Source organism: Leptonychotes weddellii, chromosome 6, assembly GCF_054177405.1.
Source record: "Leptonychotes weddellii isolate Sample4059 chromosome 6, ASM5417740v2, whole genome shotgun sequence".
In the NCBI taxonomy this organism is placed as follows: Eukaryota; Metazoa; Chordata; class Mammalia; order Carnivora; family Phocidae; genus Leptonychotes; species Leptonychotes weddellii.
This window is the reverse complement of record NC_138374.1, coordinates 116,966,632-116,986,120: the sequence shown is the minus strand read 5'-3', so window position 1 is coordinate 116,986,120 and position 19,489 is coordinate 116,966,632. Positions and strand designations below refer to the sequence as shown.

Sequence of the window (19,489 nt, the reverse complement as noted above, 5' to 3'; positions counted from 1 at the left end):
GATCCAGACGCAGCCACGGCTGGCAGGGAAAGTCCATTCTGGGACTTCCCCGTGGGGCCTCCGACGAGCTAGGAGTGTCAGCCCGAGCTTCACGCAGCCAGAGCGGCCCGAGGTGGCCCAGGGCCCAGGGGCATCGAGGCAGCAGCCAGCTCCGGGGGCCCCAGAATCGGAACCCACTGGGTTTAAGTGACCCCACGGACACCCCCCGCCAAATGGCGTATGTGAAGCCACTGAGTCTCAATGCTAGTAACACTCCCCAGCAGCCCTCCCCTGGGGCTTTAGAGGGTGCTGGTCTTCTCCATAGAGAAGCAGCACGGAGGGTGTCGGAGTCGAGGACCTGGGCGTCCTCACTTCTGCCCTGCTGGGTCATGAGGCAGCGTAGCCTCTGAGGACGTCGAGGCTCCACGAAGATGGGCAGGAAAGATTTCTGCGCTTCTCCCAGAGTCAAGCATCATGTTGGTGCACAAATGGGGCTTCCCACGCATCTCCCTCCCCTAAGGGGGCTACTTTACTGCATTCTCCCCCACGCCCCAGGCTGGGTGGGTAATGCGGCCTGGTTAAGGGGAGGCTGGATGTATTGCAGGGGAAAGACTAAGTTTGTATAAATCTGAATGTCCAGGCACCACTTGAAATGACCCAGAGGAGTGCTCAAGCTCAGTATTTAGGACACAGCCTAGGTTTTGAACAGTGGTGGGGGTGAAGGGGGGAGAAGAGTAGGCACTTAGATGGTGGATTTAAGGGGGGAGAGAGATCTCCTTTCTCCCCTAGTCCCAGGCCCCCTAGACAGCTCCCCCAAATGGCTGGGGGCAGGAGAAGGACTGGGAAGGCAAGCCCTCCCAGCAGGATGCCATCTTCCTAGGGCTCTTCCTCGAAATTAGGGCACATTTAGGGGAAAGGCAGGAATCGGGAAGTGACCAGTCCCGGCTCCATTTCCCAATCCTGTCCTCACAGATCCCCACCCAGCCCTGCTGGGAGGCCAAGCGCACTCCGCCAAGAGCCTTCCCTTGCCTCACAGACACCACCCAGCAAGAGCCACTCAGAAATAGAAAAGACGGCCCTGTTTATTCTACTTCTCGAAGGCGCAGGCCTCTTATCTGGACTTACAGGCCTGTGCTCACCGGTGACCGCGGCTGGCTGCATCTCCCAGAGCCTGGCCGTGCCTCAGGGAGAGAGGAAGGCGAGGTGCCCGCGGCTCTAGCACCTGGCCTGGACCACCCATTCTCTCAACTCTGCCAGGCTCTGCCAGACCAAGAGTCGAGGGAAAATCAGGCTCTGTCATGCCTGGGGCCAAGAGCGGGGACCCTCAGAAATCACAGGAGAGGGCAGGGCTGTATGTTCAACGTGAAACCCCTTAAGAGGAAGGAAGACCGAAATGAGGTTGTTTGACCCAGCATCCTAGGGAAACCCCCAGAGGCCTCCTCTTCTGTTCCCTGAGAAGCGAAGCCCTGTAACCCAGAGGAGGGGGGTGGGCGGGCCGATCAGAGCCTCTTCTCCCCAGCTTTAGCTCTACAGGCCAGGGCGACCGAGGAGATGTGCCTGAGCCTGCGGGAGACGCCAAGGGCAGCCCAGGCAGGGGGTCCTGACAGCGACGGCCCTCCCCAGGTCCTGCCGTGCTGCTTCAGGCGGGGAGGCAATGGAAGGTAATGCTGGTGATGGCTCCCAGCTGTCGGCCAGGAGGGAGGTAGGCTGATGAGAGGGGACCAGACAGCATCCGTGATGGTTCTAATGCTTCCGGATGTCGGGCACCCCACGGAGCTCAGAGATCAGGAGTCAGGAGCCGGCGGGGGCCTACTTAACCTGTAAGGAAAGCTGCAGGTTAGCTTCTCCCACCCCCGCGGAGAAGCCTGCGGGCCATACGCAGGACCCAACACACTCAACTGTGGGGAGCACCGAGCCATTCAAGTCTTCAGTTATCCCCTCGTCGAGTCCTTGACCCCCGACAGGCACTCTCTGGTTCTTCTCCCTGACTACACGGTAGAATCACCCAGGGGGTTTATAAAGTCCCCCACCCCTGTCGGCACCCAGAGTCTCTGGAGGCAAGACCTGGGAGCTGCACTCTTAAAAAAAAAAGCTCCCCTGGTGAATCCAGTGCAGCCACAAGGTCAAGAGGAGGGGAGGAGGAATTCAGATAATTTCTGTAGGCTCTTTGGCTACAGCTCTGAATAAGGAAGTAAAAATTCACTAAAATCAAGTTTTGAACTATCTGTAAATAGACTCCATATCACAGCAAGGAAAATTTATGTCGGCACTAAAATTAGAACTTCCTGCCCATGAGGGCTGTTTTGGAAAGAATCTCCTCCTTGCGGGTATTTAAGAGGCCGGATTCTCCCCTTGCTGGAATGGGACATGGAGGGGCCATGGGAGCCTCCACAGCCCAAGGACACTCTGCAGCTCTGGGGACAACCACAGGCTCTGCTCCCGGCTCCCTAGCTCTTTTTTTTTCTTTTTTTTAAGATTTTATTTATTCATTAGAGAGAGAGAGAGAGCATGAGCAGGGGGAGAGGCAGAGGGAGAGGGAGAAGCAGGCTCCCCGCCGAGCTAGGAGCCCGATGTGGGGCTCGATCCCAGGACCTTGGGATCATGACCCGAGCCAAAGGCAGAAGCTCAACCATCTGAGCCACCCAGGCGCCCCCCGGCTCCCTAGCTCTTAACCCCAATTCCAGGGTTCCAGACTGGCCTGGCCTCTGAGGAACACTTAGCATTTGGTGAGCCCCTCCCTCTGTGCCCCCTCCCCTCCCCAGCATCTGGCATATCTCATCCTAGTTCAACCCTAGTTACCACCAGGAGCTTGAGATCATTACTCCTATTTCACAGGGGGAGGGAACTGAGGCCCAGAGCCGAGCAAAACCTCCCAGGGTCATGCAGTCAGGAGTCAAACCCTGCTGGAGTCTCTGCAGATTCTTTCCACTGTGCCATGGGTCCTCCCGTGGGGAGGTGACAGACACAGGACGGTGGGGAGGCTGTGGGGGTGAGCACACATGCACACGCACGCCCAAGTGTGTACGTTCGCAAACAGGCCCCTGAGCTTCAGGGCAAGGACCATCCCTGAGGCTGAGATTATGTCCCTCCTTTTTGGTGTTAAAAAATGTGCTTATATAAAGCACGACTACTAGATGGCAGGATTTTTTTCCCCTTTCAAATGTGCTTACTTGGATATATGAGAAGTTGGTCACTGTTATTCCCCAGCTTTCTTTTGTGAATTTTACTGGTGCAAAAAATCCGAAAGTCTGAGCCCCGAGGCACACTCCCTGCGCCCTCTCCAGGAACCCCCCCCCCCCCCGAGAAGGGGAGTCTAACGGGGGTGTGATTCAGAGTCCGTGAGGCTGGGCCTGCAGCCTGGCAGCCCCGGGAGCCTGTACACACAGCTGGGGCCCAACAAGGCCCGAGGAGCCCAGGCCCTGGGCACTTAGCCCCAGCTCCGCGCCACAGCGGCCTGGCGTGTGACTCGGGGATGAAGAGCAGCGCTCTGCGGACGGCAGAGAAGGTGGCTGGAGTCGGTCTGGGGGGCATGGGGGGCACAGTCCACACTCACAGGGAGCAGGACGCGGCCACTACTCCATGTCCCCCTCCAAGTCCCCCTCTCTGACTGCACTGAGGCTCACATCCTCAAGACTAGAGTGAAAGCCTACCTCTCACAGGGATGGGGACAAGGCCAAAGCTCTGACACGGGACGGGGAATGGACACCTGTCATCAGCCCTCCCCGCACACAGTGGGAGCTCCTTACCCTTCAATGATGCGATTGTTGTCCTGAAGGTCGAAGGCCAGCAGCTTCATCTCCTTACAGAGCTCTTGCATGCTGTCCGAGGCAGAGGCAAGAGAGGCGTCTGCGGCTGAGGCCGAAGTTGTCCTGCTGGCCTCCTTCCCCAGGAAGCCCACCACCTCGACTCTCTATTCCTGCCTCCGGGGCCTGAGGCAGAACCCCTCGGGCTCTAACCTCTGCACCCGACCCCCTCTCCCACCACGCCCTTCCACACACACACACACGCACACGCACGCACACGCACACGCCCCTCTCTCCAGCACTTACTGGAGAACCAGGTCTGTCAGTGCAGGGCTGGGATAGGTGGCTGTCGGGGGTGGTGAGACCTGAGCGTCCTTTGTTCTGTCCTGAAGGAGCTGGTGACATAACCAGTCAAGGATCTGAAGGGAAGCCACACTTTTGTCAGGCGGGATGGGCCAACAGGTGTGCTTTTTTTTTTTTTTTGCAAGGGAGGTGTAAGGGTAAGAAAAGGATAACAGAACAGCGCCCCGCCCGCATCCCTGGCGCCCCCAGAATGCCCGAGCCTTTCCTGCAGGCCCCTGCTTCCCATGCTGCGCGGCAACTGCTCCAGCGACCCTCGCTTGTCTGTGCTTGGATTTAACGGTCCAGACGGCCAGGTTCTCCTCTGGATCTAACCCACACCCCAGTGGCCCAGTGTGAGCCAGGAGCCTCGGAGAAGGGGCAGGGCAGCCCAGCCGGCCTCTGAAGGACCGGGGCTGCTGCGGGGGCTGCAGGCGGGCGACCGGAGCAGCAACCTTCTCAAGCCGCCTGTGTGTTGGTCTCTTTCCAGAGAGGAGGGTTCACGTTGCCTCTCTCAGGAGTAGCCTGGAACCTCCTCGGCTACACGGGGCATGAGGAAGATGTCCTGGCATTCTGGAAGCTCTGTCCTTGCAGTGACCTTCAGTCTGAGAATGCCAGGAAGCACCTTCCATTCTCTCTGTCCCCACCTCAGGGCACATTTGTCTGTCAGAGACCTCCTAGCCACAGCGTGCTGGGACTCGGTCAAGGGCAGCCTTGCCCAGAGGCAGGGGAGTGGGCCCACGCCCCCAGAGTGCCTGACCGACCCGACTCCTCTCAGCGGTGCCCGCCCATGGCCCTGACCTTCTCGCACCTTGCTGAGGCTCTCCTGGGCTCCCTGGGCTTCCGTGTTATAGGCAGCCACAGAACAGCCGACCATGCGCAAATGGTTCCTGGTCTCGTGCACCTTCCTGGAGAGAGCAGATGAAAAATCCAAGCTGGGTTTGCTCGCTCTTCCCGGAGGCCAATCCAGCTGTCCTTCTGGTCACCACACAGACATGGGGGAGAGCGGGAGCTGAGGGGTCCCGGGCATGTGCTTCCCTCGCTGCCTCTGTCCCCCTGGGTGTGCCCTCAACCCTCCCTGTCCCACTGGGGGAATGCGGATGACACTTCCGACTGAGGCTGCCGAGGGTCCCATCAGAACCACAGGGGGAGCCTGGCACACACACCGGGGAGGACGAGCGCGGGGCCAGGCGAGGCTCCAGAGAGGCAGAGGACAGCCCAGCCCAGCGCGCTTACTCTGGGCACCGCCCTATTGCCAGAGCAAACCAAGGTCAGGACTCTTCTAGGAATTCTCTTTTTTCTCTAAGCGGAGGGACGGAGCAGGAACATTTTCCCCATTGAAACCAATCCGAGGACAGACAAGCCGGTGGTCGATTCCCTCCCCTACCTACACATTAGAATTACCTGGGGGCGCTTTTAAAATGCTGATATGCAAGCCTGACTTCACACCAATTAAATCAGAGTTTGGGGTGGGTTAGGGGTGGAGATGCCGTATTCTAATGTGAGGGTGGGTGAGTGCCTGGGTCTCAGCCCCATAACAAGCCCACAGGTCAGATGGGCCTGGGAACCTGCCCTCTCTTCTCAGGCGGGGCCAGTATTCCCACAGGCAGAGGAAGGAGAGGGGCTCATGTGAGAAGGAAAAACCCAAAACTCCTCTAGAAGACAGTGTGAGAGGCTTCTATTTACGGGCCTCTGCCTGCCCCTGTGTCCCTGACCACTGGAAGTCTATAAGCCTGCCTGGCCTGACCCCAGAGGGATCTTGTGTTCTCCCCAGAGAAGAGGTTTCCCAACATACCCACCTGGGAACATGGAAAGAACCCAGATTTTAGAGGCAGTCATACCCAATACTAGTCGTGGGTCTGCTACTTAACTAGCTGTGTGGTATTGAGAATGAGACCTGTGCTCCGAGCCTCAGTTTCCTCATCTGGGACGTGGGGTGATAGTATCTACCGCATGGGGTACATATCGTGGGATTAAATAAGCTAATGTACAGAAATCGCCCAGGTGCATAAAACCACACAATTTTTTTTTGCCTTTCTTCCTTTACGACCATCTCCCTTCAATCAGGGCTCTACAAATCCCAGCGTTCTCTGAAGCCTGAAGAGCCAGACCAGGAAGGGCCCCAGGGTCCGGGAGCCCAGGAAGGAGGGCCAGACTGTTACCTCATCCACCTGCCGTGCGTGACCAGGGATGTCTGATACTTCTGCACACACTTCTCCTGGAATACCTTCAGGAGCCTTTTGGCTAAATGACTAAAATTCACTCTGAAAAGACAGGAACACCAAGGCACAGAAATAAGCAGCCAGACTCACCTGCGTCCATGCCTAGCATCCCAAGGAGACCTCCTCCGAGGGCTGGCATCCCCAGCAGGGCTAAGTCTCCAAACAAGGAGGAACTGAGGCTCACACACATGAAATGGGGAGGTCAGTGCGGTGTGGACACAGGACACAGGGACAGAGAGACGTGGAAGGACCAGGGGATCTCAGAGAACAGATACACTCAAGCCCAGTCCTCACAGGGAAGGCGAGATGCTTCTGGAGATTGAGAGAGGGAGAGAGAGTGTGTAAGGGTCAGGGGTGGGCGTGGAACTGGGGGAGTGAGTCTCCAAATAATCATTTAAATCAGGGAGGACCTCCAGGAAGATGAGTGTCTAGGGCACAGGGGAGCAGAGAGGAGCACAGCGAAGGTCAGGAGCAGGAAGCAGTGAGCGGTAAATCAGGGAGGACAGTTAGGGAAAGAAATATGACACAAGATCTTGTTCGTGCTGCAAATAAATCCAATGACATCAAGGCTGCTTCAGAGTCAGCTACCCAGTCTCCTTCCCCTGGCCCCAGATAACCTGCCCCAGACACAGTCACCCGCTTTGCTTCTGCCCAACTACAACCTGGGAGCAGGACCCTTCATCACACAGAAGATGGCTCCTGCCTGGGGACCCCCACGCTCCCACTCCCCCACCTGCCAGGGGGACAGGCTACTCACTTATCCAGCTTGTGAATCTGCTCCTCGTTGTAGCCAAGCCCTGAAGGAAACAGGGAGGAATGATGTCACCTGCCCAATCAGTCAACAAAACAGAATGCCACGAGGGTTTGGGGACAACTACAAGGATGCAGACAGCTCGGCCTGGCCCTGGGGGCTCACAGTCCAGTGGAGCCAGGAAGGACTGAGGAGTCAAACAGGAAGCATTATGCCAAGTAGGGGCCACAGAAGCTGCAGAGAAATTGCCGCAGGGACCCTGGGGCTAGGGATGGAGAGAGGAGTACTTGGGGAACATTTCAGGTAGGAAGTGGTGGATGAGTGGGCCTTGAAGGATGTGCGGTCAGCCCCAGCTCCTCATCCAACTCCCAGAGGCACTGAAGCCTGCAGCCTGCGGGCCCCATTCCGGACCATTCAAGCTGCGGGCAGAGCCAGCTGGAGGCCCTGGAGCCTTGAGCTGGATAAGCCAGGCCACCACCCTTCACCTCTCCTTCACCCCCCACCTCCCCTGCATGGACCACTTTGGCCCGAAGTGCTGGTTCTCTGCCTTGGCCACCGCGTGCTGATGCTCACCGCGCTAGGGAGATGCTGCCCCCTGCTGGGCTTCGAGGGAATGGGCCTCCCTTGGCCAGAGGCTAGAGGCTTCCCTTGCTGCCTCCCGCCCAGTTCCCTAAGAGCAGAACCCCCGCCCTGGGCTTTTCGTTCTGGGCCCTGCTCTCAGCCAGCTGAGCACTGGTGAATCCCAGCTGCAAGTCCCAGCCCGGCCTCCTAGCCGCAGGAGCCTGCGGACACGTGATTTTGCCGCACAGAGTTGGCTTCCTCATCCATCCCATGGAACACCCAGGACGGCTGCGCGGGGAGAGAGAAAACCAGGAAGTATTTTTCGGAGTGGCATCTTTCAACATTCCAGGGGTGAGCTGTCAAGGGTTATTCTTCCTTCCGTGTTTAATCTTCATGAAGGAGTCTTGCCGACTGATAGAAGCAAAACTCTTTGAGGCTGTGCGGCGGAGTGGTTAAAAGCCTCCGGACCAGGACTGCTTGGGCTACTTAACCTCCCAGGGTCTCGGTTTCCTTATGTATAAACAGGGGAGGGTAACGGTGCCTAGGGTTTTTACAGGCATTAAATAAGTGCAGATCATGCACAGCCCAGAGGACGGGGTCCAGCGCATGGGAGATGCCCAGATGGGGGGGTGGAGGGTGGGGGGGGGTGAGGCTAGGATGATGGAATCCCAGTGAGGGAGGCAAAAAAGCCTCTGAGGTTCTCTGAAAATCACAGCAAAGGGGGCCAGCGGGGCATCAGGAATGGGGGAGCCTCCGTTTTCCCGGCTTCTGGGTTGCTCTCCCCCTCCACGGCCAGACCCCAGAGGCAGGACCGAGGCTCCCGAGGACAGACGATCATCTAGATCTGCATGTTCCAGCCACCGGCCACTGGACACACGTGGCTACTGAGCGCCTGGCCCAAATTTCTATTTTAATTTCATTAATTCAATTAACTAAAAATTTAAAACTGGAGCAGTGTAAAATATTGTTTTCCCGAAGAACGCGGCTTTATTGCTTTGGTAAGATGACAGTTCGGTCTGCTAAAAAATTAGCTTCAGAAGAGAGATGTGCTGTGAGTGTCGAATACACACAGGACTGTGAGGACTTAGCCCCCCCCTCCCAAAAAAAAGAATGTAAACTCTTTAATATTTTTTTTATATTGATTACATGTGGAAATGACAATTTGGATATATTGGGTTAAATGAAACGTCTTATGAAAATTAATTTCACCTGCTGGTTTCTACTTTTTGAATTATGGCTACTGGAGAGCTCAAAGTTAGGTACGTTGCTGACACCCTGTGTCTATGGGACAGGGCTCTTTCGGTAATCCTAGAGCTGGAGGAGAACTTGGCTCTCAAGCCCAAGGCCTGCAGTCCACACATCAGAAGCTTGGGGCATGGCTGGGGAGGGAGAGGGTTGGTTCCCGGGGTGGGAGCCCCTCAATCCCAAGAGTCAACTGGGAGTCAGCATGCTGGCACCCCAGCCCACCCCTGGGTGCCATCCTACCGTGCCGCATGATGGCGGTCACCATGGGCACGCAGCTGCCCGTCCCTGAGCCTGTAAATGAGCTGCTCCTGCCCCCGGAGGTCCTCTGTGAGGACAAGCAGAGAGTGCAGGCGGAGTAGCTGGCCCAGGGCCTACAGGATATGTCTTCAGACCCTCCCTTATCTGGAAAGCCTGGCTGTTTCAATGAGCCAAAGACACAATGGCTAGGGAAATGTCCCTCAAACTGTAAAGGGCTCTGCAGAGGTGAGGGCTCTCTTCCAGGGGCCGCCCCTCCTAGAAGAGCCAGGCTCCGGCCCTCTGAGCCCCCCATGCATGCCATCTACGCCTCTCCCAGGGCAATAGGCACAGGCCACCCGTCCCTCACTGTCTGCAGGCAGCTTGGAGGCGGGGACCCTGCCCTAGACCAGCAGCACCCTGGTGCCACACGGTGGGCGCCCAGCAGCCACGCGGATGGTCCGAACAGCCGGGTATGAGCAGAGGGAAGGATGGAGGAAGGGAGGGAAGCGAGAGCTCCCAGGATAGTGTGCTCTCCCCACGGCTCACCTGGCCTCATTCTGGATTTCTTGAACTGTTTGTAGATGAGGTTCATCTTGTCCAAACAACACTGAATCTGCTGGATGCTGTGGGCAGGAGACAGGGACCAGGCAAGGGGAGAATCAAACAGCAGAGAGTAAAGGGGAAGGGAGGGGATGACATGGCTGGCGATGGGTGGGGGGACAGAGAGCTGTCTGCCTGCAGAAGGAGCCTCATTGCCACAGTTCGGGGGGCCAGTCTGGGAGTAGGGGTGACTCTCCTATCCCTAAGCTTTTCTGAGGTGCCGTGGGGCCAGCCAGCCACCACTGATTCCCAAGTTTATTCTTTCTGTCTCTGTCCCTCCCTCCCTCTCTCTCTCTCTCTCACACACACACACATACACACACACACACACACACTCCAGGTATTTAGTCAAAGATGAAACACACAAAAAGCCAAGCAGGACAGGCCACAGGAGAATGGCCTTTGCTACGCTAGAAGGCTTGAGAACAGAATCCAGACAGGAGTCCGGCAGAGCCTGCTGGGGATGGGAGTGGAGCCGAGGCCTCTCTCCTGGTGGCCCAGGGAGAGTAGAAGTAGGGTCTTCTTGGTCTCTCCAGCATCTGGCACATGGAAGGTGTTTAAATAATGAATTAAAACCCCTGTTTAAAACACGGATGAGGGGCGCCTGCGTGGCTCAGTCGGTTAAGCATCTGCCTTTGGCTCAGGTCATGATCTCAGGGTCCTAGGATCGAGCCCCACATTAGGCTCCCTGCTCAGCAGGGAGCCTCCTTCTCCCTCTCCTCCACCCCCTGCTTGTGCTCGCTCTCTCTGTCAAATAAATAAATAAAATCTTAAAAAAATAAAATAAATAAAATAAAATAGGGGCGCCTGGGTGGCTCAGTTGGTTAAGCGACTGCCTTCAGCTCAGGTCATGATCCTGGAGTCCCTGGATCGAGTCCCGCATCGGGCTCCCTGCTCGGCAGGGAGTCTGCTTCTCCCTCTGACCCTCCCCCCTCTCATGTGCTCTCTCTCTCTCATTCTCTCTGTCTCAGATAAATAAATAAAATCTTTAAAAAATAAAAAAAATAAAATAAATAAAATAAAATAAAATAAAATAAAACAAAACATGGATGAATCCACGGTCCTCAGTCCTGCCTGGAGGCAGACGGATGTGGGAGATGACCTCTCAAGGACCTTCACCTCAAGGTCAGTAGTGTTTCTTCCTTTCCCTTCTTGGGCTGGATACAAACAGTTGAGATATTGAGTGTGTGTGTATGGGGTGGTGTTCTTCCTCACCCTCAGGCCTGTTTAGCTCCACTCCCCTCGTGAAGCTCCTCCCAGTGACCCCGTCTCAGCTATGTCTGGAGCTGGATTCTGGGCTGGGCCCAAGCTGGGTCCCAGGCACCTGTCCTTTGGAGAACTTGGGGTAAATGAGACCTCAAATCCAGTCTTTATCCAAAGGACTCGGGCCAGATACGTCCCAAATTCAGAATTGTCATGATTCTAGAAAGGCGATCCAGCAGACATAGGCTATGTTGTGGGATAGCCTGAGTGGGGTCTAGGGTGGTACCCCTTGTCCAATACACTCAACTTTTAGAGAACTGTACGAATATCCACTCTAAGTGGGATACATAGACTAAAAGAAGACTCATGTCAGAAGACTGAGGTCAGGTTTTGCAGCCAAAACAAACAAACAAAACCCTATGGTTTTCAGAGCTCTTTGACTTCAGAACTGAAGGCCCTGGTTAGGATCCCTGTTGGCACTGACTAGAGTAGGTACTGAGGAGAATGGGCCATGCTGGTCAGGGCCGGGCAGGTGGGCATTTTTATGTTTGTTGAATGAGACTTTCAAGGCTGTCAATCTCTGGTGTAGGCCAAGAACATAGGCTTTGGAGGTGGGCAAACGTGACGTGAAGCCCTACCACTGTCATTTGTCATGGACCGGCTGCGACTCAGGGCACATTAACCTCCCAGAGTGAGCTTCCTCATCTACAAAAGGGGCATACCCGTAGTAGCATTCTGGGGATTAAATGAGATGATAGAAGTAGGAGGGCCAACGCAGGGAATGAGCAGAGCAAGCGTTCAGAAGAGGAAGGGAACGAAATTATTCTTTCGTTTAGAACTATTGCACCTGCCAGGATTTCTAATTCTCTCTCTAAACTCCCAGAAGGGGGCAGGAGCCCAGATGCTTTCCTCCTTCTGGCCAGTCTCAGGGGAGGGTCTTGCACATTCTTGGATCCCACAGCACTACCCCATAGCCCAGCACCCTTGCCAAGATAAGGGAGAAAGCTGATTGATTCCTAAAACAACTACTGGACCTTCTGAGCTGTGCGCCCCTGCCCCCACCCCCACCCCACCAAGAAGGAAAATCCCACAGACCTTCTGTCCGCATGTACCTGATCCCGGTTCTTCACCAGCTCAGAGCTCAGGTTGCTCAGGCTCATCTGGGTCTCTGTGATACTGTAGGAACATCTGGAGAGGGCCTCTGCCAACTGGAAGACAGAAAAAAGGGCAGACCCCCGGGGGGTCCTCAGCTCAGGGTTCTTTTTTTTTTTTTTTTTAAAGTACTTTTTTTTTTTTTTTTAAGATTTTATTTATTTGAGAGAGAGTACATGAGAGGGGGGAGGGTCAGAGGGAGAAGCAGACTCCCTGCCGAGCAGGGAGCCCGATGCGGGACTCGATCCCGGGACTCCAGGATCATGACCTGAGCCGAAGGCAGTCGCTTAACCAACTGAGCCACCCAGGCGCCCCTCAGCTCAGGGTTGTGACAGCAGCCCAGGTGAACCACTGCCCCGCCGCTCTGCTCTTACAGCTGCCCCCCCACCCCACCCCTGCCTCACTCACAGCCCGCAGCTTGGACCTCAGCTCCGTGACTCTCTTCAGCTCCTGCATCTCAGGCATCCCAGCCACACTGCTGAACCTCCAGGAAGGACAGAGAAAGGACACGGCTGGGGGATCGGGAGGCACAGCCCCGCGACCACATGAGGAGTATGACATCTTTGGGACAGGCTTGCTGGCTTCTGCGGGTACCTGGGGAGTTCTGTGGTTGGGCCAGAAGAACCAACCTCAAGAGGCCCCTACTCACCAAAGTTGTACCGTTGTTGAGCATTGCAAAGAATAAAATGGAGGCAGATGGAAACAATGTGAAGCTATGAAAATTCATGAGTCCATGCAGCAAGGCGACCGTTAATGAACTCCTTACTAGGAATATTTATAACTAAAGGAAAAGAATGAAGCTCCTTTCCAGTAGAAACTGTATGTCATGATAACCAATAGCTTCCTAGTAAGGGAAAAGCTACATTTTATGGCATATTAGCCAATAATGTTCTGGGATCTGGACTATTAGCATCGTGTTGCCCCCAGTGAAGTTATTCGCTTGGGCATGGCATTAAAATCCATGATTAATGATTCAGGCCTGGACAGGGAAAATGTGACCACACGATAGAGGAATCAGGCTGTCCCCACCCAATGGTGGGAGGAAATGAAGTGTACTCGGTGTCATCTATGATGTATTTAGCCAAAAAAATACTCCACTTGAATCCATCTAGCCTTGAAAACTCTCAGTTTATAAGAAATGCTGGGAAAGAAGAAAAAAAAAACAACCCACAGGGTGTAGAGGAGTCCCTAGAGTTCAGAAAGTGGGACAATGGATATTGTCCCCCCAAAATGCTGGGGTCCAGGGGGAGGGGAGAGATAGTCTGTCGAGATTAAAATGGACTTAAGGAACATAACATAGACGCAGAGTGTGGTCTTGGATTGGAGCCTGGTTTGGATAAAACCAGCTAGAAAAGGAGAGTAGGGGGCTAGTTAGAGAACTTTGAGTATGGATGACTTTAGAGGAGATGAAAAGGCACGGGCAAGGGGCTGGAGAGCTCATTAGCTGAGAACAGCAGGTTATAAGAGTGCAAGTACTATCAAATCTCACGTCGGTTAATATACATATACTTAAATACACGTAGCAGAAGACTATCTAGAAGGATGTCTATTACTACAGTGCCACAACCTAGCTCTGGGTGGCAAGGACGTGGTATTTTTATTTCGGTTTTGCTTATCTGTATTTTCCAACTTTTCTACAATTAGCACATACCATTTCTACCACAATCACAATCAGGGAAAGAATCCCGTGTGCTTTGGCTTGGGAATGGTGTTGGCAGAGGGGGAGGGGAAGGAGAGAGGAAGGGGGAGAATCAGAAGCTCCACAAAGGCCGGAGTTCACCATTATATCCTCAGTACCTCACACAGCGTTCGGCACATGGTAGTTCCTTCATACGGGGTTGTTGAATGAATTAGTGAACGAACAAATGGATTTTAGCGTGTGCAATGCTTGCTGGCAGAAGCAGCTGAGGCTGTCTAGTCCAGCTGGGCAGGGAGGCCAGGGAGATGGGTCTGAGCACCAGTCCTAGCTGCCCCCTCGTCTGTCTTGCGGGATCTGGGGTCAGTCACTTCAGCTCTGCAAGACTCAGACCTTCGAGTACATAACGGAGAGATAAGTCTCCATATTTGTGGGCATCAAACAGGACCTCAGAGCTCAGGCGCTTGGCTGGACAGCATGGACATACACTTGGTGGCGGGGGGGGAAGCATGGGGCCTCTTGAACAAGTCCCGGCTGCTGAACAGTGCCACCACAGGGCAGCAGCCGCGAGGAGGACCAGGGAGCACCAGGACAGAGGCGAGGACACTCTGCCAAGGGAGCGTGGCTTGGGGAGCCCGAGGCAGGAGGAGTGCACTATGGGAGAGGTGAGTCACCAGGCTGGGCAACGGCAGCCACTTTATGCCTGGTGCTCATTAAATTACCTCCGATTCCAGAATCTACGGATCTGAGGATGTTCAAAAAAGAACGGAATTGCAAAGCGTCAGAGGGAGGAGGCCTTCAAGATCATCCAGTCCTCTCATTTTGAAAACGAGGAAATAGTGGCTCAGGCTAGGAGAGAGAACAGTGGCCTGAGGTCCCAAGTGAAGAGCTTGGACTGGGCCTCTGACCCTCTGCCCGGAGCTCCTCCTGCTCCTTGGCGGGAGGGAGGCTGGAATATGCTTCGAAGCAGGCACCCCTCTGAGCCTGAGCTCTCTAGATACTCCATACCTCCAGGGGGGCTGGGGTCCAGAAAGCAAGAAACGGTGGCCAGCAGACCCAGGACTCCAGCCCCAGGGCTGGCCTGTTGCTTCTCCACAGTCCTCAGGCCAGGGCAAATGGGCAGACAAATACCCCAAATGCTTTCTGGACCCCCTTTCTGTGCCCTGGACAGAGCAGCCCCTCATCTCTGCCACCATTTGAAGGGGGCTCAGCCAGGCCAGGAACTCTGTCCCTATCATCTAGAGACTCTCCTCCGCCTCTTCCCACACCTCTGTCGCCCCATCTGCCCCCTCCTCAGAATCGCTGCTGCGCGGCTGGGAACCTCCCAGGACCTTCCTAGGGAGAGGGGCCAGGCGACGAGCGGGGTGGGGACATCAAGCCGTTCAGCACAGGTTCTGCTCCTTTGTTGTTGTACGCCTCCACCCGGTAGGGAAGGTTCCAGAAACCATCAGCTTCCCTGCGCTGCAGCGCTACCCCTCTCACCTGTACCCCAGGCCGTGCCTTCCAAGATCTGGGGGGCGGGGGGCGGCTGTGCCCACTGCTCGGAAGTGCTCTGGCCAATGAGGTTTTCCTGCTTCTCATCTCCAGGCCCTGCAGCTTGCTCCCCTCCTCCCCAGCCTGTCGCTCTGTCTGGCCCATCACCCCTAATTAGCCCAAGTCAGCCGCGGGGTGGGCATGGAGCCCCGAGGCGGGGCCGGGAAAAGTGAGGACAGTGTAAGACCCAGAGACAGAAGGAAGAGCGTGGAGGATGAGACCACCCGGATCCCCATCCTGTCGGGGGCGGGGGGGGGTTGGCCGAGGCTTTGAGGGCCTCACCTACGGTGCTGCTCTGGGGCTTCCTACCTGCTGAGGCAGTGCCCCCGTGGGGCCCCCCGTTCCCCCTGCAGTGCCTGGGTGGTGGTGGGGGGGGAGGTACAGTCACCCGGCAGGCTGGGGGATGAGGGACAGGTAGGGGTGCCCTCTGTATTCTCCAACGGCAGGGAGGGTGGGAGCTCTGGGTAGGGGAAGGCGAAGGGCATGGCTGGAAATATTGGGGGTGAGGAACAGGCAGACAGAGAAGGGCTGAGGGGTCTGAGCCAGCCTCACACCTGCCGCAGCCCCGCTGCCCCGGGCAGGACACCCACCTCTCGGTGCCCAGGCTGCTGCTGAGGAAGAGGAGGGCCATCCGCGTGACCTCCAGCGTCCGCCTGCACGTAGCCTGGAGCATCTCCCTGCAAAAGGGGTGCTGAGTCAGAGCTCCCTTCCGCCAGGGGGCCGAGGGCACGGTGCCCGAGGGAACGGCCCCAGGGCTGCGTGGGAGAGGTCTACCCTGCCTGCCCGGCCCATCCAGCCCTCGGGGGTACTCACACACACCAGTGCAGCCCCCGAAACATGAACTCCTGCCCGGCCAGCAGGGTCTGCGCCAGCCACAGGGCCTGGTAGCCGGCGCCCAGTACACTCTGCAACACACAGGCCGCGGGGCTAGGAGTCCGGCTCCCCCGACTTGTGCGACCCCTCCCTGCCTCCCGGGCCCACTCTCACCTTGGCGGTGGTGTAATCTGCCTGCAGGTCCACTTTGGGGAAGAACTTGGGGATGTCCTGAGCAGCTGCAGACAAAGACCCTGTCTGAAGGTGCTGCCTATGTGACCTGGACCAACCCTAAGTTCATCTTTCCTTATTCCTCACTCACGCCCACCCTCACCCTGTCTTCCACCTCCAGCTTCCCACCCGGCACAGAGCGCCCCCCAAGCCTACATAAACGCCCTCTATGTGCTTCTCTACAATTGCAGTCCCTCACTGCCCCCTCGTGTCCGCTTCGGAGAACTACATACAGCCTCACGCCCAAAGTCCCAGAAAGAGCCTGAAAATGGGCTAAAACCACCCTCGTACCCAGGAGCTTCAAGGTTAATCCCCCTTCCCAGCATTGGAGACCCTGAGAAGGAGGGAGAAGGGATGATACTTCTTCTAGAACTTGGAAGATAAAACTCTGGACCCCTGACTACCTTCCCTTCTCTCCAGCACCTTGGGCTCCCACGTCCTCCAACCCAAACTATCCGAGGCTTTCCCACCCATCACAGAGATTGTGGAAATCATATTGAATCCAGATCTCCCTGTTTCAGCTGGAGTTTCTTCCACAGCTCTGTGGACACTGCGAAGCATTTCAGAGGTGTGGGAGAAGGAGAGGCCAGATCTGCTTTCTGCACCCCGTGGGCCCCAAGAAACACCCACAAAAGATACTAATCAATATCCTGGATCATAAACCCCTGCCCCTTATAGAATGTGAGAAGGAGAAAAGATCCAGCCTGTGGGCCCTACTCACGGTCCCTGAAGGCCAGCCCCTTGGGGGTCTCGCTGGCCGTGCTGAACAGGGCCAGGGGGTGGCTTGCGGTCGTGTGGGCGATATGTTGCGCTGACAGGCTGGGCTCGAGGACGCAGAGGTGACCCTCAAAGAGGAACTTCTGGTGCTGGGGTGCCACCCTGGTCTGCTCATACACAGCATCCAGAAAGATGGCTATCCTAGACACACCAGGGGTTCCGGGGGAGGGAAGTGAGAGGACAGGAAGTGTCAGCAAGATATGGGGTTCAGGTGACCCAAACCCCAGCTCGGTCTTCATCCACAGAGAGGGCTCAGCTTTCAAAGGGAGGGACCGGGTGATTGCCTCTCTTATCAAGGGTGGAGAGACAAAGGTTAGAGCTCGTTTCTCATTGGAGTGGATGAGGACAAAGTAGGAACAGAACACAGGAGCCCCAATACCCGGGCTCTACCTTTGCACCCCTCCCGGCAACACTCCCACTAAAATTCACCTAGAATTTTAGAAATAAAGGGTTCTCTGAGCAATACATTTAGGAAACACATCGCCAACGTACACACGCACACATGCACACACGCACCCCTCAGATTCCTAACGCACGTTAGCATGGGGAGGGTTGCTGAATCTCTGGAGTCCAGCAGCAAGAAGCACTGTGTCACTTCAACTCTGTGGGACTGGTATTTTCCAAACTAAGGTTGGATGCTCCCCTATCTAAACAGCCCACAGACCGCCTGGGTAGGGAAGGCTCTCGAGCCTCTGCCCTGCGCTCCCGCGCACTCACGTGTTGTGGGCATGGATGTAGACGTGGTGCAGGACCGCCTGGGACAGGGAGAACACGTGGACAACGACCCGCTGCAGGATGTCGCTGGTCTCCGCGAAGAACTGGTCGAAGCCCCAGCACTTGGCCTGTTCCACCTCCAGGATGTTGGCCAGGATGGGCACCAGCTGGCTCTGCAGCCCCCTGGACCCCAGGACACGGAGACGGTCAGGCACCAGGGCCCAGACTCGTCCTCTTCGAGGAAGTCCCAGGGCGTTCCGTGAGAACGTCCTGAAGAGCTGGAACCCAGGCGGTGGGCCAGGGCGGGATAGGGAGGAAGGGCTGGATGAACTGGTTCCGGCATCCAGATGGGAAAACCGAGGCCTGCCCGGGAACATGGCATGCCTGAGCCGACGGGGCGCAAGCGGCCCTCTGAGGTAGGGCCTGACTCTGGGCGGTGGGGCCCAGGGAGGCCGGCCCAGACTCAGGTCTGTCGCTACTCACATGGACAGCCGGCAGGTGATGGGAAGGCTGTAGCTCCACTCCAGGAGCCCGTTCTCCTGCCGCTGCGTGCCCGCGATGGCCCCGGATGGCTTCTCCGTGATGATCCGGTACCTGCGCCGAGGGTCACCAGCTCAGCGGGGCCCCTAGCCCGTCGCACGTCAAGGGATGGCAAGCTCAGCCTGGAGGGCTCTCAGAGCCCTGGTGCTGATCAGCCCGCCACTCCCAGGGAACCTGGAAATGCCAAGCTCTCTGCTCCCTTCCGCTGCCCACTTCCTCCACCCCCTTCCCGCACCTCCCCCAGTCCGGCCTGCCTCTGCACCTTTGCCCTCGCTGTGCTCCCCTTCACTAACCCTCCCCTCCCCTCCCATCAAAGTTCAGCCTTCCCTGACAGCCTCCCCCCATTCCCCTCAGTCTCCTTCCCCTTTCCCTAACCTAGTCCAGGTTCCACACAGCTGGACCCCTGAGCTGACAGTGGGTGTTTCGACCTTCCCACGAATCTTCCTCGCCCCGTCCCCCCATCTTTGTCCCTGGCAGGCTCCGAAAACTTGGGCATGTCTCTTGGAGCCCCCCGCTGAGGTGGGTGAGCCACAAGCGCACGGAGGGAGCACGAAAGGGGAGCACTCAGCCAAGGTAAAGGACTGCTCTCCCATCAGTCAGGGCAGGCCTCAGCTTCTTGTTTGACTGGCTGACGACCAAGGATTGGAAAGGAGCCTGGGCAGAGGTGGCCCCGGGGAGGACCGCAGAGTGAGAGGAGGAAGAGAAGACACAGCCGGGACCGGTGGGGAAGGCCCAGGGTCCGGCCCCTCTCCTTCCCTGCCCGCGGCCCACCATACATCATTTCCTTGTTACGCCGTGGTCCACCAAAGGGGACGAAGGGAAGGCTGCCAGTAGCTGCGTGGTACAGGGTGACCCCAATGCTCCAGAGATCCACGGACACCCCGAATGTCTTCTGCTGGGGCTTGCGAAGCACGGCCCGCTCATACATGTCGGGGTGCTGCCGGAGAGAGAACCCAGGAGCAGCCATGGAGGGGGAGGGTGGGCAAGGGCCCGAGCCCCCATCCATCAGACCTCCTTCCACCACCTTCCAGTGAAAACAGAACTATCAGAACCATCTCCTTCGTCATCTCACAAACTGGTGTGCAGTTAGCCCATCCAGAGCATTCCTCTCTGCCCACCCTCGGCCCTGGGGAAAATGGTGACCAGTGGTGCCCCCTGCTCAGTGAGGCTCATAGCAAGGAATTAACTGCACAAGGGAGGCCCGGGCAGGGGG

The 19,489-nt window shown here is 56.6% G+C and overlaps 1 protein-coding gene and 1 long non-coding RNA gene across 2 annotated transcripts in view; one reads left to right on the top strand and one right to left on the bottom strand.

Moving 5' to 3' along the window:
* Nucleotides 1–19,489, top strand: part of LOC145722356 (uncharacterized) — a 285,608-nt gene that overhangs the window by 183,247 nt on the left and 82,872 nt on the right. The window lies entirely within an intron of this gene.
* The window catches only part of IKBKE (inhibitor of nuclear factor kappa B kinase subunit epsilon), a 23,800-nt gene continuing 5,354 nt past the window's right edge, over nucleotides 1,044–19,489 (bottom strand). The window contains exons 6-21 of the mRNA XM_081822982.1: nucleotides 19,053–19,318; nucleotides 18,220–18,330; nucleotides 17,740–17,919; nucleotides 16,967–17,163; nucleotides 16,189–16,253; nucleotides 16,015–16,106; nucleotides 15,792–15,878; nucleotides 12,441–12,516; nucleotides 11,976–12,088; nucleotides 9,624–9,700; nucleotides 7,041–7,080; nucleotides 6,224–6,325; nucleotides 4,873–4,969; nucleotides 4,029–4,141; nucleotides 3,726–3,797; nucleotides 1,044–1,797 (exon numbers count right to left, since the gene is read on the bottom strand). Of these exons, the coding sequence (XP_081679108.1) occupies nucleotides 1,764–1,797; nucleotides 3,726–3,797; nucleotides 4,029–4,141; nucleotides 4,873–4,969; nucleotides 6,224–6,325; nucleotides 7,041–7,080; nucleotides 9,624–9,700; nucleotides 11,976–12,088; nucleotides 12,441–12,516; nucleotides 15,792–15,878; nucleotides 16,015–16,106; nucleotides 16,189–16,253; nucleotides 16,967–17,163; nucleotides 17,740–17,919; nucleotides 18,220–18,330; nucleotides 19,053–19,318 (1,722 nt within the window). The 3' untranslated portion in view covers nucleotides 1,044–1,763. The remainder of the gene's footprint in view (nucleotides 1,798–3,725; nucleotides 3,798–4,028; nucleotides 4,142–4,872; nucleotides 4,970–6,223; nucleotides 6,326–7,040; nucleotides 7,081–9,623; nucleotides 9,701–11,975; nucleotides 12,089–12,440; nucleotides 12,517–15,791; nucleotides 15,879–16,014; nucleotides 16,107–16,188; nucleotides 16,254–16,966; nucleotides 17,164–17,739; nucleotides 17,920–18,219; nucleotides 18,331–19,052; nucleotides 19,319–19,489) is intronic.